General features: G+C 40.0%; 1 protein-coding gene across 1 annotated transcript in view; it reads left to right on the top strand.

The window, feature by feature from the left end:
• NRP1 (neuropilin 1) overlaps window positions 1-26,884 on the top strand; it is a 143,780-nt gene that overhangs the window by 45,485 nt on the left and 71,411 nt on the right. Inside the window, 3 exon segments of the mRNA XM_074984974.1 lie at window positions 9,734-9,915; window positions 15,731-15,958; window positions 25,700-25,855. Coding sequence (XP_074841075.1) covers window positions 9,734-9,915; window positions 15,731-15,958; window positions 25,700-25,855 — 566 coding nt within the window.

Genomic DNA, 26,884 nt, shown 5'->3' with positions numbered 1-26,884 from the left:
ATAATATAAAAGTGCTCCCTTTTTATTTTTACAGAAACCAAAAAAGGGTCAAAAGGATTCTGATCTCATTTCAGTATGAATCTGACTCCATATTCTTTAGATATTCAAAGCAGCAACCATGGTTGTTCTGTAATTTACCCAATTAAAGCTGCGTCTACACGTGCACGCTACTTCGAAGTAGCGGCACCAACTTCGACGTTAGGCGGCGAGACGTCGAAGTCGCTAACCTCATGAGGAGATAGGAATAGCGCCCTACTTCGACGTTCAACGTCGACGTAGGGACCGTGTAGACGATCCGCGTCCCGCAACGTCGAAATTGCTGGGTCCTCCATGGCGGCCATCAGCTGGGGGGTTGAGAGATGCTCTCTCTCCAGCCCCTGCGGGGCTCTATGGTCACCGTGGGCAGCAGCCCTTAGCCCAGGGCTTCTGGCTGCTTCTGCAGCAGCTGGGGATCTATGCTGCAGGCCCAGGGTCTGCAACCAGTTGTCAGCTCTGTGTATCTTGTGTTGTTTAGTGCAACTGTGTCTGGGAGGGGCCCTTTAAGGGAGCGGCTGGCTGTTGAGTCCGCCCTGTGACCCTGTCTGCAGCTGTGCCTGGCATCCCTATTTCGATGTGTGCTACTTTGACGTGTAGACGTGCCCTCGCTGCGCCTATTTCGATGTTGGGCTGAGCAACGTCGACGTTGAGCATCGACGTTGCCGGCCCTGGAGGACGTGTAGACGTTATTCATCGAAATACACTATTTCGATGTTGGCTGCACGTGTAGACGTAGCCTAAGAGGACTTCTTAGTGAATTCTGCACTACATGCTAACATCCCTAAGCCAACTGCAAATGGTTAATATAGTCCAGCACATCAAAAGAAATGTTTAATGGATTTAGTGGTTTTATATTACACACACACACACATACATACATACTTTACAGGTGTATGACACGCAATAAAATGATACTTAAGTTGCTTAACAGGATGAACTTTTCTGTACTGGAGAAATCTGTATAAAATCTGTCTTAGCTTTAAGCTCCATCACAGAAAATTATACTGATCAGCTAATTTTTAGCAATTGCCCTAATTCATAACCTAATAGCCCAACTCACAGTTACTCTATGACTTTTAAAAATCTCCAGGTGTCTATCACACTTCTTGGAAGTCAGTGTCTCAAAGGGTTCATCCAACTCTCACTGAAACTAGTAGGAGTCTTTCCACTGACATTAATAGGACTCGGCTTAGACCCCAGGGAAGGGTGCTGTAGTTGTTAAAACGCACCACAGGGAGTCTAGTGATCTGATTCTGGCTGTGGTTGGAATTTCTGTAAGGCCTTTGGCATGAAATCCTTTCTACCTCAATCACTACTCTTGAAAAATGAGAACAACAATTTAACAATCTACTTCACAGCAGAACTGTGAACCTTGACTTATTAATAGTTTGAAGTATTTGGACAGAGGTGCTTTAATAATGAAAAAGTATTCTGCTTGATAGATAACAATACCTAAGGTGGGTTTTTTTGTTGTTTTTTTGTTGTTCATTTTTTATACTGTCTGGACTATTTTGTGAGTTTGGGTAATAAATATTTTACATACTGGAGCCTGTAGTGATATGAGCTCTCCCACCCTCCCCCTTTAAACTTTCCTCTCATCACCTCTCTACTTCATCCAGTCACAAAGACAATTGTAGAAACTTTGATCAGTTTCATAAGTATGTGTCTTTCCAGATGTAGCAACTAGCTTTGAGACAACCAATGAAAATTAGATGGCATTTCATTTTATGGACAACAGCGGAAAGTTGGCAAGAAGAAAGATTTTGCAGGGAAATAAGGAGGTGAACAAGTTGCAAATGACTCTAATATCTTCCAGATGACACATTTTACTTGGGAACTGAGTTTAGAGTAATTAAAAGCATGTGAATTTCCTATAAATACTGAAATTCAACAGTTCCAGTTCAACTGGAAAGCTCTATCCTCTCTGAAATCTTTAAACTGTCAAGTGTCGTTCCTGGCCACCCTCACCTCCCCGGCCCCACCTTAAAGCAGAACTCCTGGATTTGTGACTCTTTTTGGTTTTCTATGCCAGAAAAGTTATGGACTGAACTTCTTTAGTAAATAGGCTTAGAATTAAATGTGTCTTCCCAGAAGGGTTTTTCCATTTTTATGTTTTGGGTTTATTATTGTTTTGAAGCTTGATCCTAAAACAACTGAAATCAATGAGTGTTTTACCACTGACTTCATTACAAAGTCCTTTATTTGGTAACATGTCTTTTGCAGACAGGATTTCTGAATACCTTAGTGTATTTCTACACCACATCTGGAAGCAAACCTTGAGGGCTGGGTCCACAGAGTTGTGTTGGTGGGGCTCATTCTACCATGCTAGAATTGAATGTTGCAGCTTGGGCTGGAGACTGGGTGCCTTGAGAACCCAAACTCCACCCAAGCCAGTGTCTACATAACTGGTTTCTGTGCCCAGCACAAGTCTATGGACCCAGGCTGGTAGGCTAGCTCCCAGACACAGTGTAGATATAGAATGGTGTAGCCCAAATGTAACACCATTGTAAATGGGCAGAATTTAGCCCATGGGCTCATACTTTCTTACCAGTTGCAGAAGAAATTATTGAAGTCATTCTATAATGAAAGGAACAGCTCCTCTGATATTCATTTCTGTATCAGACTTTTCTAACTGTAATTTGATCAAAAGTAGAATACTATTAAGTAAATATAAGGAATAAGATTGTTTTCTCACTTACACTCATGTAACCCATGACACCAGATTCTCAGAATGAACTGAAATAAATCAATTGACCTCAATGGAGTTACACTGATTTATTCCAGTTGAAGATCTGCCAGTTGTTTTCAATGGGGCTGCAGTGAATACAGTGAATACAGGTCTTGGCCTGCTCAATTCAGATCTTCCTCGTCACTGGTACCAGGTATTCAAAACTCATGAGTCACGATTACCTTTTAAGTTAATGAGCTTTTTTTAAAACAATACATTTTTGGAATTGCTCTTCCTTGCTTCTAGTTTTGAACTATTTTTGGTGCACGTGGGTAACATTTCAAGCTTTTCTCCACAATCATAAAAGCTAGAATCTTATTTTAAAGGAAAAGAAAAAAAACTGAGATTCTTAGCTAAAGACATGATTTCATATGCAGAAAAAAGACCAATTTCCCATGACTTGTACTAAAACTGTGAGAATTGGTAAGGCTGGAAATACTGCCATTTCTTTGCTCTTTGTTTTGCTATAGTAAATTATTTCATAGCAGAGTGGAACAGTTACTGTAGCATGTAGCAGAACACAGACAGGTCTCCTCACCTACTTCTGTGCCTATACACCAGCCAGAGACGTGTTTTTTGTTTTGTTTTGTTTTTTGGTTTTTGGGGTTTTTTTTGTGTGCTATCACTTGTGCTCTTTATTGATTGCAAATAGAACATGATGGGACCAGATACTAAATTCAGACCTGCAGCCTCAGGAACCACTCACTTCTCCAGCTAGCAGAGGACTACAGCTTTCCACTCCTCCCTCCCTGCCCTCCCACCCCCCGCCCCCGGCTGCCTTCCTGCCCACTTTATGTAGCATCCTGGCTAATGAGGCCAGCAGCTGTTCCCCATTTGCACCTTTGTCCTGGGCTTATTCAGACAGCTCCAGTTAACCCTTCCTGATGGAACTGGTGTGACAGAGCTCTGGCTCAGGTTTCCTAGCCAGCAGCCTGTCCCATAGACCCATTGTGAATTAATGATTTTCTGTGCATTAGTGATTAGTGACCAAATGCGGTTGACAGTTGTCTATGAGGCTAGTAAGCAGGATTTGGCCGTGAGTGAACAACCACTATAAAAAATTATGGCTACACAAGAATCACAGAAATGTATAAGCAACAAGAGAGGCCATCAAAGTGATGGATATGGAAATAAACAGTAAACATAAGAACATAAGAATGGCCATACTGGCTCAGACCAAAGGTCCATCTACTTTATGTGATTTAAATAACCCTTACATTGACAATTGTAAATTAGATGTAGGATTATTTGCTACATCTCTGTATGACGCAGCGCAGATGCTCTGCGAGTTTTGTCAACAAAACCCAGTTTTGTCGACAAAACTTTCAAGTGTAGACATAGCCCAAGGGTAAGAAACAAAAATCCACAGATACAGGCAAATGTCCTCCCCTCTCCCCAGGGGAAAAAACCTCACTTAGTTTCACCCCTCTTATTATCCATCAAATAGTGGAGAGAACTAAGCATCATAATAGGAGTTGCAAGTGCTAATGACCTTCACAGAATGCTCAGCACTTCTCTTCATTGGAAATGCCTGTAACCACCCTCACAGATCCTGTGTAACATGAATCAGTCACGTGTAGATTCTGCTTGCTTCCTTATCTTTAAAACAATCAGAGAACCTATAAAAATGCATATACATTAAAGTGAATATGAGCTATCCCCCTCTTTCTCACACATTTAAACAGTTTTAATTAGGAGACTGAAATCCAACCAAAATGTGATGGTTCCAGCTCGTCACTTCTATCCCATATAGACAGTAACCTTGGTTTACAGAGGTAGTTGAGCCCTTGCTGAACAAAACGTTAGTGATCACCCAACAAAACAAATTACAGTAGGCCTCAGACTGGGCACTTAAGACTTATTTCAGAGGGTCAAGTGGCAGAATTTTTGGTTTCAATAGCATGTGTATTTGTGTGCATGAGTCACCAAGAAGAAGATTTTAATGTAAAAGCAGTAAGAGTCTGCTGCCCTAATACCAGGCAAATCTTCTGAAGCTATGCATAGCTGGGCATAGTAACTGACTTCAGCAGCAGGCAATGCTTTATAGCAGTCTGACAAGACATGCTAGGGTGCCCTTCAGGGGCCACTGACATGTTCAGAAGAGGGGAAACAGAGGTAAGCAGAGCCCTGTCATCTGCCTTTTAAAGCTGGGAATAAAAAATTCTCCAAAAGCCATGATTTGTAGCTGATTACATTTCCTGTTGCTCTGTTTTAGAGGCACTGTCGGACCATTTTCCTGAGGATGTAACTCACACTCTCACAATTTCCAAAAAAGAGAATTAATATATTCAAACTCCTGTATGAATTCTTGGAGGAAACTCCTATATTCTCTCATCATTTGGATGGGAATTTTGTTTTACTGAACCATAAAATTAGGACTGTCTCGTAGCAGTATGTGCAGTCACTGACTAGGAGGGGAAGGCGGGTGAGAGGTCTGTGCATTGCTGTTGAGCAACAGAGAACCTCCTCCAGCTCTTCTAGGCCACAGAGAGCTTTGCTGGCTATGGTGTGAAAATGGGAGATCTCAGAGGAATTTGGAAATTCAGAAGCACGATGTTGTGGATATATGTACTGTACCTTGGACACCTCCAAACTAACGTCCAAATGCTATCCATTGTAATATTTGCACACATTAATTAACACAATTTTTTTCACTTAAAGTTCCAGGTAGCATTTATCTTCATATTTATATTTACACGTCTATGCTGTAAACCCTACAGGATTATAACATTAAAAGAAATATTTGCCACACCATTAGCAGCAATGAATTCCTGACTGGGAGATCCACATTTGCAAACTCAGTATTCTGGGCTCTGAGCCAAGACAGTCTGGGTGCACTGCTGAGGTGACACATTCAGTCTCCTAAGAGGGATGCCAACATGCCAGCTGCATCCCTGGCACAGCTTTTTCTCCTGACAAATTTATGGAGTGGAACTGGTATCAATTCCAGAGGGAGATGAAAGCTGCTTTCTTAGCTTCTTTGGCAACAACAGCATTTTCAAGTTGTGACTGTACAGTCTCCTATTGACAAGGACCATTATTTGTGATACACTTTGCTCTCTGTTTGATGTTGTTTGAAAAGTGTTAAAGTGATAGAAGCACTTCAGTTTCCAAATATAAACCGCTATAGTTCAGAGTAATTTTCTTTCCATAAGCAAAATGGCATACCCAAATGTCCAGCAGCTCATCTATAGAATGTAGCTTCTCCTGTGGAAAAATCTAAATGCATATGTTAGAATAAGATTTGGAGTTACCAAACACACATCCACATACTTAAGATGTAGGTCTCATCTCTAAATCTTTCCATCTCTCACTTCCCACCTTCCACTCACAGTGAGGCATCTCTAATGGCCATTATTACTTTTCTAAAGTAAAAGAGAGAAGTTGTCACCTAAAAAGCCTATGATCTTCAACAGGTCTGCATTACCCTAAGCTGCTTGCACATAAATTGCAAAATCCATTAGACTCCAGCCAGCTACTATTAAAATTGTGTCACATGCAGATGCAGATCAGCCAGACCACAGACAGCAAACATTGTAAATTATGATTCCCCTTTTCTCATCGGCCGTGTCTACACTAGCTCAAAACTTCGAAATGGTCATGCAAATGGCCATTTCGAAGTTTACTAATGAAGCAATGAAATACATATTCAGCACCTCACTAGAATGCGGGCGGCCATGGCACTTTGAAATTGACATGGCTCACCGCTGCGTGGCTCATCCAGACGGGGCTCCTTTTTGAAAGGACCCCAGCTACTTCAAAGTCCCCTTATTCCGGAATAAGGGGACTTCGAAGTAGCTGGGGTCCTTTCGAAAAGGAGCTCTGTCTGGACAAGCCGCGTCAATTTCAAAGTGCCGCGGCCACCCGCATTCTAATGAGGCACTGAATATGTATTTCAGTGCTTCATTAGTAAATTTTGAAGTGGCATGGCCATTTCGAAGTTTTTGGCTAGTGTAGAGGTAGCCATTCTGAGCAAAACTGGAAGATTGCAGATAACCTATTGCTATAGAGGAAGACACAAAGGGCTCATCTACACTAGTCTCCTCCTTCAAAGGGGGGCATGTAAATGAGCCCAATCAGTGAATAGCAATGAGGTGCTGCTGCGCTGCATATGCAGCACCTCATTAGCATAATTCTCGCCACACAAACGTCGAAGTTGCTAACTTCGAATCACTGGTAAGCAGTGTAGCTGTTGGCACTTGGAAGTACCACACAACTTTGAAGTTCCCTTATTCCCTTACTTATGTTGAAGTGCCCACAGCTACACTGCTTGTTGGCACTTCAAAGTTAGCAGCTTCAAAGTTCACGTGATGAGAATTATGCTAATGAGGTGCTGCATATGCATGCCGCACCTCATTGCTCTTCCCAAATCGGGCTCATTTACATGCCCCCTTTGAAGGAGGAGGCTAGTGCAGATGAGCCAAAGGGAAAGAGATGATTTCATATAAGTATTTTTTTCTGTGCATATTAGTGGGGTAACTGGTACATAGTGTGTAGCGTTGCCTCTGGCTGTATAGAAGAACCTTAGTAAAACTCCAGAAAAAATTATATACAGTATACCACGTTTGCATCTTTATATATTTAAAAAAGGAAGACATTCTTTTTTATAATTTTAATAAACAATCACATGTGGGATTCTTGATTTTACTTTGGAAATTCAGATATACAGTAGTCTAAGCTGGGAGGTTCTATAACAAGCTAATGAAATAATGATCTCCTGAGTGTCAGGCAAATAAATATTCAGAATCTAAGAAGAGAAAAGCTTCATGATCAGTTTGTTTAAAATGCTCTCTCTCTTTTTTTGCCTTTTTTGTTGACCCTGTAACTTTGGGGTTTATTGAACATTTTGGAGAAAAAAAATCTTTGTTAGAGGTTCAATATACACTGACCTGTTCAATTAAGGTGTAAGAACTGATCATATGACTACCCTAAGATGTCCACTAAGTTTTATAGGAAAATTGACTCTGGTGTTCATAAAAATATTTCTAAAAGCATAACACAAAAAGAAAAAAATCTTTCAAAAACCCCACGACTTTCAGACCTTTTACTATATCATACAGAGGTTTTAAAAAGGGGCACAAGCAAAATTTCTCCTTTTATACATGAAACGTCTGTGAAAGTATCTCAAAAGGGAACATTTCTTCTTTGTATCGCCATCACTGTGAAATGGGACAGTGCAATTAACTGGCTGAGCAACTGCTACTATGTATATATATCAAAAGAAATGCAATTATCAAAATATTTCACATATGTTAATGCTTACAGTTCCATCAGTGTCAGCTTTATTTTTCACTTGATATATACCAAAGCTGGCATACAATTGTAACTGATGAGGCAATGTCATTTCTAATTTAAAGAGCATTAAGCTGTCCACTTTAACTAGTGATACCATCTTTGCTGTTGTCTCATGGGACTTCATGTAAACAAGTCATGTACCTAGGTGGTTTGTATCAAGATTGCTAAAAGTGACTTTGGTCATAATAAAGATATTTTTTCTTTGACCTCTTTAAAATTCCCAAATACAGTTTATATCAATAGTTTTTAGCCATTTCTGGTATATTAATATATCAGGACATTTCAGGGCACATAATAGAAGAATAAAAGGCTAAAGCAAATTAACTGCATCATTTTAATGTCAGTTGTAAGATATGAAACGTAAATGAAATTGTCTGGCGAGCAGAAACTTGATAAATAAAAAGGCAATATAGATGAGACAAGACAAAAGACAGAAAAAAAAACACTGACACAGGCAGATAAGAGCTTTCCAATGCCTCAGCCCCTTTATTATTAGAAATCAGCCCAAAAACACAATGGAGGTACAGAACACCACCATATTTTAGGAAAAGTTGAAACTAGTTCTCACAGCTGTTACCTGTCTCTACGAGGAACTGGCAAAAAGCTCCAGAATCATCCACCAATGAACCTTTGAAATCTTTGGATCACTCCCAAGTCCTGCAATTCAAGCCTTTCTTGATTATTCATCTCTCTAATCTCTCTTATAAGGCTTAGGCTTGCCTGTTACTGAGCCACCTAATTTCCACTAAAATCAGTCTTACAGAATCAGGTCCTTGAAGTTGACATTTCTAGTTTAGTGGACTGAGAAACTTCACAGCATCACTATTGTACCCAGACGAAGACTTGCTATAAAATCATTATTGGCAGATTTTTAACTCCACTGGTAATGTACGTACGAATCAAGCAGATATAGAGAGCATAAGGACTAGTCCAAAGAGTTCAGTGACTGTACGATTATGAATGTTATAACACTTTGTTTAAATGAACTCAATTCAAATATCTAAGCAAGGATATCTTAAAGTACAAGTTTTGTCTGAAGGAAATCAAGTGTTCTAATTACAGCGTGGCTTGTAAGATTTGCTCCATTTATGCCCAAGTTACATGGAAAATGACAGATTTTCTGCCAGTGGTCTGGAATGTAATGGAGTTTTGAGCTAAATCAAATGTTTAGGGATTCATTTATTATTCTGTTGCCATATATCTAGAGGGTAGCATACAGAAATCAAAGTATTGTTCAGCAAGAGCATCAGCCAAAGAGACATTTTGAATTCATAACAGAACTTCACAGTTTGAAAAGAATGCTGTGCATTATGTATTGATAACACCACCATAGACAAAGGAACACAACTTAATAATACAGAATTGTGCTCATGAGATTTCCTTCTTCTTCTCTCTTTTTTTTTTTTTGGTTAATTGGTTACTTAAGCTGACATTGTCTGCAAGCATAATGGACGCCATTCTTTCTAATAGTTCCACATTGCCAGATGATGTCTACAGACATGATGTAGTCCATTTTAATTATTTCATTTTGCTTACATCTCTCAGCATAATGCAGTTTCGAAGCAGGCTAACATTTTTCTTGATTATCTATGTTGTGTAGCAATGGTTTCTAAATTAATTAAATCTGTTTCTTTCCTGGAAGTTAAAAGTTTCTTTCTTCCATTTATCCATCAGGTATGATTATGTTGAAGTGATTGATGGAAACAGTGCAAATGGGCGTGTATGGGGAAAGTACTGTGGAAAAATTGCTCCTCCTCCTGTAGTGTCTTCAGGACCATTTTTGTTTATTAAATTTGTCTCTGATTATGAAACTCATGGAGCAGGATTTTCCATCCGCTATGAAGTTTTCAAAAGAGGTGAGCAAACAATTCAGTATTATGTAGCGCATAGTCCATGGTTTTTGTTTTGATTTCATCGAAAAGTTGATCATAGTTCTTGAGAAGGAAGAACAAGAATTTGGTTGAAGATTAATGTTTTATTGCTAGCGTCATCCACATGGTCAGTTGTCAGTTTGTGTAAATTGTCGTCAGTCCAATATATGAGCTCCAGCCAAGGATCTGCACCTCTAAATGCAATCTGATAGCCTTCAGTGGCATGTTTCCTTCAAAATTGTTTAGTTAGAACTTTTTTAGTTGTTGATTTTCTTTCTTTGTGTTGATTGTCATCCTATGATTTATAATGTTTCCACCTTATCACATTGTGACCTTTGCAGTTCCTTGCTTATTTGGTTAGTGCTTTGCTCTGCATTCCCAAAAGATACCCATGGGCTTAGAATGGACCTGCCTACACGTGGTCAGCAGATGACGAAACAATCGGAATGGAGTCACTTTCAGTATTTGTTTTTGGAGGTAGTGCAAGGAGGCAGTTCACACTGCATTCAAGCTCATCCTGGTGGCTGACTATAAGTGCTCCAGTTAAGGCTGCCAAACATAGGCTGCTGTATGTGTAGAACAAAACATCTGGGAGAGAAGCTGCCAGGATTACTAGGTTCAGCAAAAGACCCACACTCTGACCAGTTCATTTGCTGAGTCACTTTTTGTAGGATGGTGAGGTCATTTTTTGGCACACAGCTCAGCTGTAGCTGGATGGGGGTAGCTAAGTTATACAGTAAGAAGACAGGAGGCCACTGAACAAAACTGGATAATAAAGGCATAAATACATGGAGTGTTACTTTAGAGGAACCAAGATTGCCTTTGACAACATAAGCCTTTGGGGCTAGATTTCAAAGTTCACAAGCTTAGAATTCTAAGTGCTCAGTGCCCTTAAGTGACATCTCATTTTCAAAAAGAGCTCCCATTAATACACCTAAATCAGGGCCACATTTTTAAAAGTGCTTAGCACCCAGCAGCCCCTATTGTGACTCCAATGGCCAGATTTTCAAAAGAATTCAGCATCAAAAGAGTGGAGCTTTTCAGAAAACCTGGATCCAGTGCCAAAAATGGGGGCTGAACTATTTCGAAAATCCATTTCCTAGATTTTTTTTACATGTTTGCAGCTACTATCCCTTCCACCCATAAAAGGAGTTAAAATGCAAGTGCAAGAAAAAGCAACTGCAAAAATGAGCTGTGAAACAAGCTGTTTTTGAAAGTGAACATTTTCACATGGACACCTTTTTCATAATACTCCAGAGACAACGCAATAGCCTAACAAGCATGTTGTATTTATTTCCCCATGAGATCATTTAAATCTCACATTGATATGCATCAACTGTGTTAGAGTAACATTACAAATAACATTTTACATAAACAAAGAAAATCAAAAAAGACACTCAAAATTATGGCTCTCAAAGCAACTTCAAATCTTGTTCATGCTATCTATACCTAATACTAAGGCACAGAAGTTATCACCATCTACAGAGGTGGAAAATATAGCATATGTGCAAAGGGTGTGAGTTACCGTTGCTGTGGGAACACAGCTATTGAATTTCCTGGCCTTCGCACATTTAGTATCTCCCAAATAGTAAATTAATGTACACCTGGAATGCATAGTCTACATATTGAGTAAACAGTCAAATAAAGCAAATCATTGTGTCCTTTTATATTGATATCTAGTAACATGACAAACTTAACCTGATTAGTCAGATACCCGCATTAAGACATTCTTCCTAGCTACACAGACATGAAAGGAAATAAATAAAAGATGCAGACCCTGACCTGTATAGTAGAAACAGCATTTGTGGTTCCAAGCTTCAATGCATTATTCGTAGGGACAGTCATGAACAATGCTTTGCTGTGCACCTCTGATGGCATCCTTAAGTTGTATTACCCCACCTGTATTGCATGGATGGGGTAATTTTGAACTTGACCCTGCTGAGTCCTATACAGAGAGACTCACCCTCCTCAGCAATCACAGAGAAGATCAAGACTTACCCCAGACCTAGAGGTGGGGTCTGAAGCTTTCAGGATGACAGGAGGGTGAGGAAGGGAGTGATGTTGGGAGAGGAGAAGTTGCCTGATAGCCAGGATCCCAGACTAGAACTTGGCTGAAGCTAGAAGATTAGCTCTGTTTAACTATGTCAGTCTGTATTGCAAATGAGACTGATCTGATGAAATGGGTCTGTCCCACAAAAGCTCATCACCAAATAAATCATTTTGTTAGTCTTTAAAGTGCTAACTTTCTGCTGTTTTGTTTTGTTTAACTATGTTAGTGAAGCAGTTAGTGACCAGTCTCTTGAATACAGCAAATCAGGGTGACTGCATTTTGGGGGACCTCACGGATCAGCACCTCCTTCTCCCTCCCAGCACTTATAGCCTGTGGGAGATCAGCTGTTCTGTGGCATCAGGAGGTGCTGGGAGAGCAGGACAGGGACAGAGTGAAGGAATGGCACGCTATGAGGAGGGGCAGAGAGAAAAGAGGCAGAGTAAGACCAGGGTGGGAGGGAAGAAGCAGGATGGGACATTGGGGGAAAGGGTGGATTAGAGACAGGGCCTGGGTGTAGCAAGAGGGGAGCATATTAGCAGATTAGAAACATAGGCTGATTTGTCCCAGGCCCTTCACACCCCTGGGGACAGGCATGCAGTCAGGGGTGTGACAATCCACCAACATGGTTTCCCCATTACATTCAACTAGGTTGATGAAAAATTATTCCATCAACCTAGATGCCACCCCTCAAGGAGGTTGATTACCTATGCCAATGGCAAAACCCCTTGTTAACCTAGGTAGCATGTCTCTGCTGGAGTGCTGTGGCTACAGCTGTGCTGCTGGAGCTTGTTAAGTGTAGACAAACCCTAAGTGTAGACAAACCCTCACGAAATTAAGCTGTCATCCAGGAAAGACAGGGATCATCCTTCTAAAAGACATCAGCTTCCCAGGGCTGGGCAAATTACTTGGAAGTGGGTAACACAGACTGCTGGTAACCCCTCTCTCTGACACATGCAACTCACTAACAGAGAGGTAACTGTTAGTCTGTATTCTAACAAAACAAAACAGCAGTCATGCAGCACTTTAAAGACTAACAAAATGATTTATTAGGTGATAAGCTTTCATGGGACAGATCAGGCTATTAGTTGGATGTCTCAGACAAAGCTGCTTTCTGCCATATACTTCTGTGTGTCACATCATGCAGGTCCCTACAGCCTCAAAGCTAGTTTAACCTCTGTAGTTTCTGTGCAGAGAAAATAAAAGATCAGGATCTATGGAGGGCATATTGGTGAGGGATTTCATTTGAATGAACATTGTGCCCCTCGTACCACATTGATTTGAAAATGCTCAGTATGAATGAAGGAGTACTGAGAAACCAGGGCTGTGTCTACACTTGTATTCCTCTTTTGAAAGAGGCACACAAATGAGGGAAATTGGAAATGCAAATGAGGTGCAGATTTACATATCTGACACCTCGTTTGCTTATTATTTCAAAAGAAGAAAAGAAGCGTGGACACCGCTTTTTCGAAAGTAAACCCCATCTTTAAAAAAAACCTTCTTCCCATAAAAAAAGGGAAGAAGGGTTCTTTCAAAGATAGGGTTTACTTTCAAAAGAGCCGCATCTATACAGCTTTTCTTCTTTTGAAAGAAGAATATGCAAATGAGGTGCCAGATATGTAAATCTGCACCTTATTTGCATTTTCAATTTTCCTCATTTGTATGCCTGTTTCAAAAGAGACATGCAAATATAGAGACAGGTGTGAAGGTAAGTTCCACCCTTAGACTCCTGCATCCTGCAGGTCATGATTTGACTCCTTATTTTTAACACAACAATCATGACACAGTGAATTACATTTCATACAGATACTTTCATTTAGATTCTCCAGATATCACAAACATGGAACAAAGGCATACACAGAAATTACTGCAGTGTAATACACCACCTGTGAAGAGTAGCAACCATCACACTACAGAACAGGGCATGGCAGAGAGTGAAGATGATTACTGTATCCCATTGAAGTTGCAGGGGGAGTTTTATGTAAAGGTAAAATGTAGTTTCACAGACTGGAATTGGCCATGCCACTGGCGCTTTAATATCACCATTCTTCAAAAATGTGTCGTGACCCCTTTTAAAGACCATGGATGTTCAGGTCTTGAAATTAACATCTAATGTTTGCGTCCGATAAATTACTGAAATAACTAAACTAACCTTCTAGAGCTGTCTCCTAAATTTTGAATTTACTTAGAGTTTTGCCAAACTAACACGAAAAAGAATGTTTTGCATCATTTTCAAAAACACCATTTCTTATGATGTGATAGATATTCACATACATACGTATGCAATAGGACAGATGGTTTTCAGTAAAAGACTTAGATTAAGGACTGGACATTTTCCAGGGTTCCCCTTGCACAGTGTGCTGTCATCATTCTCTCAAGGAGTAGAGCATCCTCATAAGGATGAAAATGGGGATTCAGCAACCAAAATCTGCACACTCCTCAATAGTCATGCAGCACTGATATTAGGAGAATTCTATGCTATGCAGCCACAGCCATCCTGTTGCCTTTGGTCCTGATCTGATTCCATGACAGAGTAGCTCTAGGCAGGTTCCTGCTACTGACTCCCAAGACAACTACTGTCCCTTATACTCCTACTTTCTCCTATCCCACTCTCCACTAAAAGCACAGAGGAGAGTGCCTTATGTTCATGTAAACCATGCTGAGTCAATGCCATGCTCTCTCTGCTGCTAAAGATGTCTGGGCCTAAAACAGAACAGGCCGTTTTACTACCGGCAGTTTGGACTCATGCATTAAGATCCATAGGCCCCATGGTTCATCTTGATTACCAACAGCTCATCCAGGGATATTAATAGTATGTTAATATGGTGAGAAAGTTGTGTACACAGTGCTTGAACCCTACTGTCAATACACTGCCGAGCTGGAATCCTGTGGAAGGGTTTCAAGGGAATACAAGCAATAGAGAAGACCAGCTAAAGATTTTGTCCCCTCCATTCATGAAAGCAGATGCAGTGATCTCGTCTTTTATATCCCCTCCATTGTCATCCTTTCCTCAACCAGCAATAGTTTTTGGAACACCACATTAACTAAGACTGGTACTTTAGGGAAGGTTAATGTGTCAACATTGATATTAGGTGACTTCAAGGAACACTGTCTGTAATCACACAGTTTATCGTGCCTTCACTAACAGCAACACTTTACTGGTGCACCTGTGTCAACACCACTCAGAATGAGTCACTCACCCTTGGTACATGTATGAATTACCTTTCACATTTAGTTTGTCAAAGAGGCATAGGTCACATCTGGCATAGTTACTGAGTCACTGCTCTAGGAATCTGAAACCACTACTCCCTCTACTGAATTCACTCACCCGTTTTTGTAAAACATTCTATTTCACCAATAAAAGGCTGTCAGCCTTAAGATTTAAAGATTTAAGCTTGAAGGGACTATAATTATTTCTCTGGGGCTCTGTCGAGATTTCTGCAGCTTACTCTTTCATTGTTCCCACATGACTTTGTATTTTTTGTAATTTTTTTCTAGAGCTGGCACAAGTTTTTATATTGCTCTGCACATATTGAAAATTGGAGATCACACAATAAATGTGAATTACATTTTAATACCTGACTATCAATAATGGGAACAAGCTGGCTGGATGATTAATGTAGTGATTAAAGTGAGGTGTTTCATTGGAAACCCACTTTGCTGTTAGAAAGACAAAATGATTTAATTTGTTTTCTAGTTAACCAGCTTGCTTTGTAGAATAGTGCTGAGTTAAGCATTTTCTTTGTCATACAGGACCTGAATGTTCCAGAAACTATACTTCACCAAGTGGAGTGATAAAATCTCCAGGATTCCCTGAAAAATATCCCAATAGCCTTGAATGCACATATATTATCTTTGCACCAAAGATGTCAGAGATTATTCTGGAATTTGAAAGCTTTGAACTAGAACCTGATTCAAATCCTCCAGGAGGAATGTTCTGTCGATATGACCGATTGGAAATCTGGGATGGATTCCCTGAGGGTAAGAGAAAAATGAGCTGCAATATCCAGCATCATTATTCCACAGTGGGTTCCAGAAGGCATATTGTCAAGTACTGTGTTATAGAGGTCTTCATTTGATTTAAATAAAATGCATTGAATGAAAAGGGTGGGGAAATGCACTTTAACTGCACACTATACATCACATGACTAGCACAAAACAGTATGCACGGTGTTTTACAAACTGTCCTCACTGTCAAAAAATTGGTTTGGGCCCACATTCTGTCCTCAAATACGACACATAACTCTCATTAATTTCATCAAAGGCAAAACTGCGCCTTCTATGCCAAAATAATTCAGACCCTTATTGTGTACTCAAATTTTGAGCTCTGATTCAGAGGGTAGATGAGTGCTATATGAGTACATTAGTACTATATCCTGCAGTCTGATGCTGCTGTTGTCTTGAGTTTAATATCAGGTTACCCTTGGGGCTGAGTACCTCCCCCAATGGGAGGGTGCACACATCAGAACTTGGAAGTCCTTAGGAATCATAAAAGCAATAGCGTGCAGCCAGCTTTTTAGATGCTTGTGGTGCACTCTAAGAGAAGCATCTTTCAGTTGTCCTTTTCCCTCTGTATTTTGTGACAAAGCCAAATACACCCAGCTGGAACTGGTCTCACTGTGTAGTGCAGTAATGAAAGCTATGGCCCTTTTCTTTTGCTAGGATAACCCTCTTTGAGGGATGTTTTCTCTGAGTATATGAACAACAGTGAGTAGGTATTTACCAACCAATCATTAATACTGAACAGTAATAATATTTTGTTTTAATTGAAATATTTAACATTTGAAACCCACATTAGTAGTAAATATAAGGATGTATGTTTCTCTGTACAGATCTATTTTTCTACACATTTGTTCCCATTACAGTAAATATGTGTTTTTTAAATGTTTTTGTATTTCCTATTATTTTTGGTGTAATAGGTTTATCATGGTTCAGTTAAACACTCTCTGGTATCACAGGAAGAGTCAAAATCGTAGCTGACAGATTATTCAATGTTTAATTCCTCATTTGGGAAAACAGAATTGTAAAAACATTATAACAAAGTCTGGAACACTTAATAATAGATTTTTCTGCATATAGCCCAAATATTTCCAGTCTACGTTCCTATAGAATTTAAACTGTCATGCACAAAGAAGATCCAGTCAGTCAACTTTTGTGGAATATTTTCAGAAAGAAACACATTATTATTAATGTAAGTGGTTTTGAAAGAGACTTTTCTGGCTGACGAGTCAACTCAAAGAACAAAGTGTTATCAACCTTCCAATATATCCATGACTCAAAACTAGCTTTGACTCTCATCTTAAGAAGCAGGATTCTGTTATCTGATAAATATGTTTATATATTCAAAAATAAATAATTTAGTTGACCTTGCCTTGTAGACTACAGTAAAATGAGTCCTCACATACATTCTGTTAGAGGCCATGGCAGTTCTAGGGATGTATTTGAAACATCATTCATAAAAGAATAACTCTTCAGCCAGCAGACTTTATCCTCCTTTCATATTCCATCACAATACACGTACAAAGGATGAAACTATTTTGTCTATTATAATAATTATTTATGATTTATTTGTATTGCAGTACCTTTCAGAGGCCCCAGTAAGACCCCATTGTTCCATGCTTGTGTTCAAATGTGTAGTAACAAAGTGCTATCTGCCTCCAAAAGTCTAGGTAAACAAGACTTTGCAGACAGATCAGAACAAAAACACAAGGATAGATTTTTATGGCATTTTAACATAGGCATTATTGGAAAAAGAAGTTTGGGAAAACACAGGAATTACAGCATATAACCCCAACCCTTAGAGCAATATATATATGGCTTGTTTTGCATGTGATAGCAAAGGATTTGAAGGGTTTCAGAATAACATATTTAATGTAATTTGTATTGAACAGTTTTATAGGACAAGAGTGTGCAAACATTTTACATCGGGCCCCGCTTTTCATCCCTACAATTAGCAGTGCCCCCACCCACCCCAACCTGTCTAGTGTAATCCAAACCAATTGAAACTTCAGTTATGTTCATCTGAAAAAAAAAACTTTTGGCACATGTAAGAAAATAAGTATTTAGAATGTAAAAACTATTAATTGGTATATAAATGTGAATACACATACATAAAACAGTAACATATTTCAACATTTTTAATGAGATGTATGAGCCTAAACCCAGCTAAGCACCCCCGCTTATGAAATGATACAATCCCCTTCCCCACACACTTTGCACACCCTTGTTATAGGACATATTTGTAGCGGCAGCCATAGATACAGGTATAAGTAGGCAGCTGCCTAGGACATCATGCATAAGAGAACATCAGAACCGAATTGGGACAGTTTGGCTATGGCTATACTGCAGCTCTATTTCAAAATATCTTATTTGGAAATAACTCAAACACACACAAGATACATTTTGAAACAGCATTTCTGGGTCTATAGGGCTATTTCAAAATAGTGCCATTGGAACCTATTATGGCTTATTTTGAAATAGTGCTATTCTATGTTTCAATAGTGCCTATTTTGAAATAGAGAACAACAACAAGTCTTGTGGCACTTTATAGACTAACAGATTTTTGGAGCATAAGCTTTCATGGGTAAAGACCCACTTCATCAGATGCATGAGTGAGGGAGGTGGTTTCAGAGGGGTATTTAAAGAATGGGGTCCCAGAAAAAGGGAAGGCCAGAGCTGACAAGGGCTGTGTCTACACGTGCCCCAAACTTCGAAATGGCCATGCAAATGGCCATTTTGAAGTTTACTAATGAAGCGCTGAAATGCATATTCAGCGCTTCATTAGCATGCGGGCGGCAGCCGCGCTTTGAAATTGACGCTCCTTGCCGCCGCGCAGCGCGTCCAGACGGGGCTCCTTTTCGAAAGGACGCTGCCTACTTCGAAGTCCCCTTATTCCCATGAGCTCATGGGAATAAGGGGACTTCGAAGTAGGCGGCGTCCTTTCGAAAAGGAGCCCCGTTTGGACGCGCCACGCGGCAGCAAGGAGCATCAATTTCGAAGCGCGGCTGCCGCCCGCATGCTAATGAAGCGCTGAATATGCATTTCAGCGCTTCATTAGTAAACTTCGAAATGGCCATTTGCATGGCCATTTCGAAGTTTGGGGCATGTGTAGACGTAGCCAAGGTGTATTCAGCTCTGGCCCTCCCTTTTTCTGGGACCCCATTCTTTACATACCCCTCTGAAACCACCCCCCCATACATCTGATGAAGCGGGTCTTTGCCAATGAAAGCTTATGCTCCAAAATATCTGTTAGTCTATAAGGTGCACAAGACTTCTTGTTGTTCTCGAAGCTACAGACTAACACGGCTACCTCTCTGACATTTTGAAGTAGCAATTTCAAAATAGGCATTATTCCACTCACTTTGGTCAAGACTACACTACAGTGGTCTTTCAAAAGATGATCTCCCAGAAGATCTTCTTTCGAAAGAGCGCATCCACACACAAAAAACCAAATCGAAAGATCGATCTACTCTTTCAATAGAGAGCATTCACACAGCCCCCACTCTCTCGAAAGAACTTGCCAGGGATCTAACAATCTGGTACCTTGAGCTCTGCCCTTTCAAAAAAAGAGCCCTCGGAGCATCTACAAGTTTTATTTGGGTTTTGTTTGTTTGTTAGCTTTAAAGCAGCTTTTGAAAGCAGGCACTCTTCCTGATACAGGAGTCAAAAAAGGTTTCTGGAAGAGTTTGGATCGAAAGAGTGCATTTTGTGTGTGGACAATCCATGTGTTCTTTCAAAAAAGGGCCTGATTTTCCAAAAGAACTCGCTAATGTAAATAGGGCCTTTGACGGTTACCAATTTCAGAATAATACACCCACTATTCTGAAATTATTTCAAAATGGCATGCACATAGTCTAAACGACAGCTCAGTTATTTCAAAGTAACTAAGTAACTCAGTTGTAGCCTTTGTGACTCTAGAACTGAAAGAGGACCAGATTTTCTGGTTTGTAGAAAATTCAGGATTATATTTTATTTCACATTCAAAGGGAACAATTAAAAAATTCCCATCAAATGATATTTTGTTTTTGGTCACTCCATACACTTCATTCTGATGAAATTCCAGGGCTACACTACAATTTCAGTGTAGTACAATGTAGTATAAAATAGTAAGCCGTTGTAAAGAATTGAAATAAAAAGTTGTTTCAAAATGGAAAATTGAAATGATCTAGTCTAAAAAGATCAAACAGAATATTTTGACCGTATCAGAATGCTCCATTCTGATTATTTTGTCAGAATAAAATGCAACTGAAATCAACATACCTGTGAACCATTTAGTTGTTGATGAATTGGTATTTTCCAGTGGAAAAAGCTTACATTGGAAAACTTTACACCAGCTTTAATGCTTATTCTTGAACAGGTTTGTCTCAAAGTAATCTTTGAAAGTCCTGGAGTTTCAGACCAGCTGTAATTCTGTACCCTCCAGTTGCTTGACCCTGGCAGATGCTGAGCAGTCTGACCTTGATGATTCTGCAAAGCAATTAAGCACATGCTTATCTTTAAGCATGTGAGCAATCTCACTGACTTCAAAGGGATTTCATTGGGGGAGCTTATATATTTACATTTAAGCAAGGGTGTTAAGTACTTTGCAGGGGGAAAAGGACAGAATTCTTCGCACCCTGCAGGATAATACTGTTTCTGCAGAAATGTGTGTGGTAGACATCTTCAGCTCTGAGGTGCTCCTCTCTGTAATAGAACAGCTAGTGAAACCATTCTGGAGAATATCTGAAAACAAAAGTCATCCCTTGCAAATGATTGAATAAGTACAGGGACACATTTTTGGAGGAGAAAGTGACACAGGACACTGAGTGGGTTGGTGTGAGCCGGGGAGCAAAAGAGCAATAAGTTCACATGTGATTTTGCATTGGTGTCTTCGCCTAAGGCACAAAAGTACTAAGGCCAGCTCTCACTCAGAACAATCCATTGATGACTCCCAAGAAAAATAGTTCACTCAAAACCAAGAAGAGCTGAAGTGATTATTCAATCGTGGAGCTTTCTTTTAAGCTTTATGGATTGTCTGCCAGACACTCAGAAGTAACTTAAAGAAGTTTATACAAGTTTTGAGAACCACAGGCTCAGCGTTAAAGCTCTGGTCAATGCCACAAGTACTTGCACTGAATTATAGAAATATAAACAATCTGCTGTTGTTCGCATCAGTCCCAATGAAAGATGGCATTAATCTAGTTGCCTTTTTGTTGCAGTGGTGCTTTGTATACTGGTGATAAACTTTTAAGAAATAGTATGTAACAGTTCATATTTGACTACTGGAAGTGCCAGGACAGATGTTCATTTTCCAATCCCATTAAGCACCCTAAATAAGAAATTATATATAAATGTTCAGACAATAAAACACCATGCTATTCTGTAAAACACTTTATGTAGCATACAGTACACTTTAAAAAGCAGATTTTAATGTTCATTAAGTTGGCTAATTAATTTACACTTAGAATTAATATTTTTACTTGGATATCACTGTTACTTTTTTTCCAATGGATTGAAGCAAGATATTAATTAGGTCCCTGGGGCCAATGTGAAAGGCAACCAAAAGTGCATAAAGTATGCAAAACTGGGGTTAGGCTGATGGCCTGAAGGGAAAAAGAGTAACTTTTCAGCTCAATGTCTCTTCTGTGGTTTCAGCTGTACAGAGAGAAAAAAAAAGAGGCACAACTAGGGATAGACTATTTAAATCACTAGGCATGCACTACGTATGCTGAACCCAATGGCATATACATACTCAGAACATCCAATGAATTTATTTTAGCATTAAACTGGACAAAACCAGTATTTGATTTTGGGGATCATCCTGCAAAACAATTTTTTACCTATCCTTCTAACCAGCAAGCCTAATGTACTGAGTTCCTTGCTACTATTTTAACACCAGTCCCATGCAGACTATGTAGACTTAGACTTAGGTCCACCTGTGCATCTGGGCGCATTGGGCAACAAGTGCTCGCTAGCGATTTCGGTCGGCTGCAAATAATTCCGCCTCCTCCCATGATATACCAATGTTTAATAAGTCTTCCTTAAATGTGGTGCGCCAGGTCTTGAGTGTCCTGCGTCTCTTCCTTCTTCCCTCTGCCAGTATCCATCTCATTGCAGTCTTTGGGTGCAGTTGATCTGGCAGACACGGAATGTGTCCAGCAAACCTCACTCTGCGCTCTGTCACGATATCCTGCAGTGCCTGTGACCCGCATCTTTGTAGTATCTCCTCATTGGTAACGCAATCGCGGTAGGTGACACCCAGGATCTTTCGTAAGCAACGCTGGTGGAATACATTGAGCTTGCGTGCTACTCTTGACATTACTTTCCATGTTTCGCTAGCGTAAATGGCGACTGGCATGACAATGGTGTTGTACAGTCAAACTTTTGTTGCAGTGTCGATTATTGATGCAGACCAAATTGGGCTCAGTCTTTGGAACACTGCTGATGCCTTACTGATTCTGCAGTTAACATCTGCCTGAACACCTCCATCGTTAGACAGAGTGCTGCCAAGATAGGTGAACCTCTGTACTTCTTCTTTGGGTTGGCGTCCGACCACTGGTGGTGTGTCTGTCTGAGTGTTCCCAACCCGCATCAACTTTGTTTTATCACTATTTATTCTCAGCCCAATTTTGCCGGCTTCTGCTTCCAAATTTGTCATCATGCCTTGCAAGCATTTGCTCGTTTCTGCTAGCAGTGCAATATCGTCTGCAAACTAGCTGACACATAATTTCAGGGACAGATAGAACACAGGCAAACAATGGATAAAGCCATGGAAGGCTCAGACAGATGCCTTTGCTGTGTTGGCAACATCAAAACTGGCCTCTGATGAGTACAGATCAGTTCCAAGGGTATACCCACACTTCAAACTGGGGATGTGATTCTCAGTTTGGTAAAACATATTCATACAAGCTGTGGTTGAGCTATTGTACCTATGACAGTGTAAGTGACAGGAGGGGCTAGCCACCCATACATGCCTAAGGTCTTGGATGGGTACGTAGCTACGGCAACTAACCCCTTCCAACACTCTTGCTAGAACATCTACCATATTTTTAGAGTATGTGTCATTGAACTGGGACACACAACCCCAGCTCGAAGTGTAGATGTACCCTAAGTGACACACGTATGGACCACATTCTCATGTGGGATACTAACAAAAGTACATAAATCCTTATTGCTGGAGCTACAAACAGATTAGATTGCTAGGCCTAATCTCCGGCAGGACCCATTCAGGCTATTGTTCTAGAATCAACAGTCTGGAATTCAGACTGCCTGGATTTTGGGAGGGCATTACCTAGGCTGAAGTGTATGAATTCCTTTGCCACATACAGCATAAGTGAGAATTTGCTCCCTCCCCTCTGGATGGGAAAGATTAGTAGGAGCTCCAAGAAATGGAGACACCGTTCATCTAAATAAGCAATGATACTGTCTCTTGGATTATTGTTCAAACTATTTGCTTCACAGTGTATTATTTGATGTGGTAACTCTTTATACATTAAGTAATTTATTCTCATTCAGAAGTCTGGAAGACTTAAATGGGACTAAAACCCTCAAAGTATGGTAGGTATTTATATTGGAAGAGTAAGCATTTCTATTTAATCTAGTTCTTCTAGGATCAACATTGCATTAGTTCAGTAGGTTAAGGCTTATACATTGTGTAAGAAAATTCAATACCTCTTTGTATCATGTTCGGTGAAGCATTTGGCTCCTGAATCTACACAGCTAGCAGAGAGGATAGCGCTGTGATATCCAAAGGCAATATTCAGAAAAACGAAATGCAAAATTACAAGTATGTTTTAAAAATTATAAGCCAGTGACTCATGGTGAATCTCAGAGTATGAGTTTGCTTTAAACAAAGTTCTCTTCTGTTTGACATTTCAAAGGGTCCTTCCGTGCAGGAAATGGGAGGGTGAGACTCTGAGTGCCCTAGCATGGAGGCCACATCTCTCCTGCTCTCTTGTAGTCTTCAGCAAAATCGGTGGCTCCAGTGATCAAAGGGCATAGTGGGAAGAGCAGGGTCACAGCTGTTTGCCCATCCAAGAAAAAAAAAAAGAAGAAGACAAAGAAGGATCAGGCTATAGCCACACTAAAGAGAATGTTTTTTTTAAAGCATAGTGCTGCTAGTGCATTAGAAGAACAACTTTCTCATTTCAAATAATAAGATCATAGTAGTTTCATGGTTTCTAGGGCAGGAAAATACCCAACATACATCCTCTGCAGCATGTTCCATTACATCTCTACATCCTAAGCAGCCATCGGGAAAAATGGAGTTGAGTTGGATGATGACTATTATTTTAAATGTGATGACATTGCCAAGGCAACTGGAAGTTGATTCTATAAGAGATTGTGTCCAGAAGATGGAGGCGAGGAGGGGAAACCTACATTGGCAGAAAATGCTACATCATCTAAGTTGCTTCCTTCCGGCAGTACTGGCCCAGTAGCGAAGTGTGGCTGGTGTTGGAAGTTATTCCAAGATAAAATTGCTTCATTAGCTGGGAAAAAACAGGAGAGAATGCTAGAGAAATGGTGTTAGCTGATGTTTCCCCTTGCATATTTAATGATTAAGCTTTGTAAACATTTTAGGTTTTAAACTGAAAACTCACCAGGCTTCCAACAATGATAATGATGTGGCAGTGTGTTAATTTAGCTCTGGAAGGCTGGAGGTGTGGGTTTTGGGGCCTGCCAGTATTACAGCTATGTTTTTGCATGGGCTCTAGTATTCCATGCAGTGTTTGTTAACAGAGATTTATCATTATCCAGCAGCTTAGGGCTCTGTCAAAGAGGGATGCACAGGCATAGGAAGGCCTAATATGTTGGTTGTGCAGTTGCCAGATTAGTCAAGGGAGGGAAATCATCGCACAGCACAAGCCAAACAGAAAAATATCAGGATTTGTTTTTTAACATTCAAACTGTAATGAGTATCTCTAAGGAATTCAGAAGGAAGAGGTGAGGAAATGTTCAGGCTTGTGTTTTTCCTTGCTAGTGTTCGAGTGAAAGGGAAAAAGAAAGCTGATAGAAGCTGCTGAAAGCTCAAATCAAAATGGACAAAGGTCATGCATTGATTCACGATGTAAGTGGAAGACAAAAAATTTTTCTAAATTTACTGGAAAACTAATGACTGGTTCACTGCAAAACTGGGGCAGTAAGTGCCTGAGTCTTCAGGGTGTTGAATGGACTCAGTTCCCTTTTCTTCAGATGAAACGGAGATCATTCTGCATCTTGTGGGCTGAGTGTGCAGACTGTACTACTGGTAATGACAGGGATAGCCATGTTAGTCTGTATTCTATCAAAACAAAAAAGCAGACAAGTAGCACTTTAAAGACTAACAAAATAGTTTAGTAGGTGATAAGCTTTCATCTTTAAAGTGCTACTTGACTGCTTTTTTGCTTTTATGTACCACCAATAGACACTGTTTGACACAGAATTTGACGTTTTAATCATGCATCAGAAAATACTTCTGCTTCTTTGTACGTGTAATTTTGTACACCACTGCCCATGACAGACAACTTTAAAAGCTACACCTTTTGAAAATTTAGCCCAAATTGAGCATTATTTGTTATCTGGAACATTGTACAAGTGACTTTAGTATAGCAAGGTGAGCAATTTACTGTTGGAATTACTGAAATAGTAATTTCAAACTGTTGCAGAGACTCCTTGTCTCCTGCTGAGGGATCTCTTTTGTCTCTATTGTGTTGACACTTATTGTTGTAGGAGAAAGGTAGTGAACTACTCTTTGTTTCTTTTCAGTTGGCCCCCATATAGGGCGTTATTGTGGACAGAACACCCCAGGCCGAGTGCGCTCTTCAACTGGTATCCTTTCAATGGTTTTTTATACTGACAGTGCAATAGCAAAAGAGGGATTCTCAGCAAACTACAGCATCTTACAGAGCAGTTTCTCAGAAGGTCAGTGTTTATCTGTCTTGCAGAGATTTGTGGTAAATATTCTGTCTTTTTACACACTGGGTGCCATATGAAACATTAAAGAAGCTTTAAATAATAAGGTGTTGGGACTTTGTGTTTTGCTTTTAAGCAGGTGACCTTTGAATATCAATGTGAGGAGAAAACACTTCCAGATGGTTTTATTTTTTAATAAATTCAGGAAGTTAGAAGAATTGTTAAAAATAACTAATCTGGCAAAATAAATCTGAAACTGGGGAATAAGAGAAGCGTTGCACTGAAACAATGAGATACGAACAAAGCTTGCGCCCTTCCATTCTCTTGTAACAAGGAGTGGGTTTTGTTGATTAAGTTTTTGGGTGGAAACGACTGATGTAATGTACACAGCCATCCTCAAACCATATGATAAGAAATCTTTGGCATTATTCTGAAATTTTTGGCATTATTCTAAAATCTCGGATCTCTTCAATGCTTTCCTTGCTGACATAACCAGAAACTAATGGAGGCCTTACATTATAGGCTTCCTCCTTTCAGTTTCAACTTAAAGCAATGGGACCCCTTAAGTTTCTGGCCTTTTTAAATCAAACATTCTCCTCTTTGTCCCAGCTAATGAGGTCCATACCTTTCTCCAGAACGAACACGTCTTGGTAGCACTCCCTCAAAGAAGAATCAATAGCTACTTTGTATGAAGTGAAATTCCCTCCCTTCTAAATGTGAAATCTAAGTTAATGGGCCAAAAGGCAACCCAGCCTTCAGGGAGGACATAAAGCACCCTGCTCTACCCCTGAGCCTGGAGCTGTGGCTTCTATTCCAGTGTGTGCTAAATGTGGCTTGTTCTGGCCCCTTGCTTAATGTTGGTGTAAATTAATTGGTGTCTTTCCAAGCTGCAGAGATGTAACATATCCCTGTGCCCTGCTCCACAGTCACCATCAGTCTATAGAATCATCTTCTACTATCATCGATTAATTTTCAAAATGTCAGGGTTTGCCTATGCTTAACATGCTGCAACAGCACCACCTTAGTGTTTCAGTGAAG

Source organism: Carettochelys insculpta, chromosome 2 (assembly GCF_033958435.1).
Source record: "Carettochelys insculpta isolate YL-2023 chromosome 2, ASM3395843v1, whole genome shotgun sequence".
NCBI lineage: Eukaryota > Metazoa > Chordata > Testudines > Carettochelyidae > Carettochelys > Carettochelys insculpta.
This window is presented reverse-complemented; position numbering and strand designations above follow the sequence as displayed.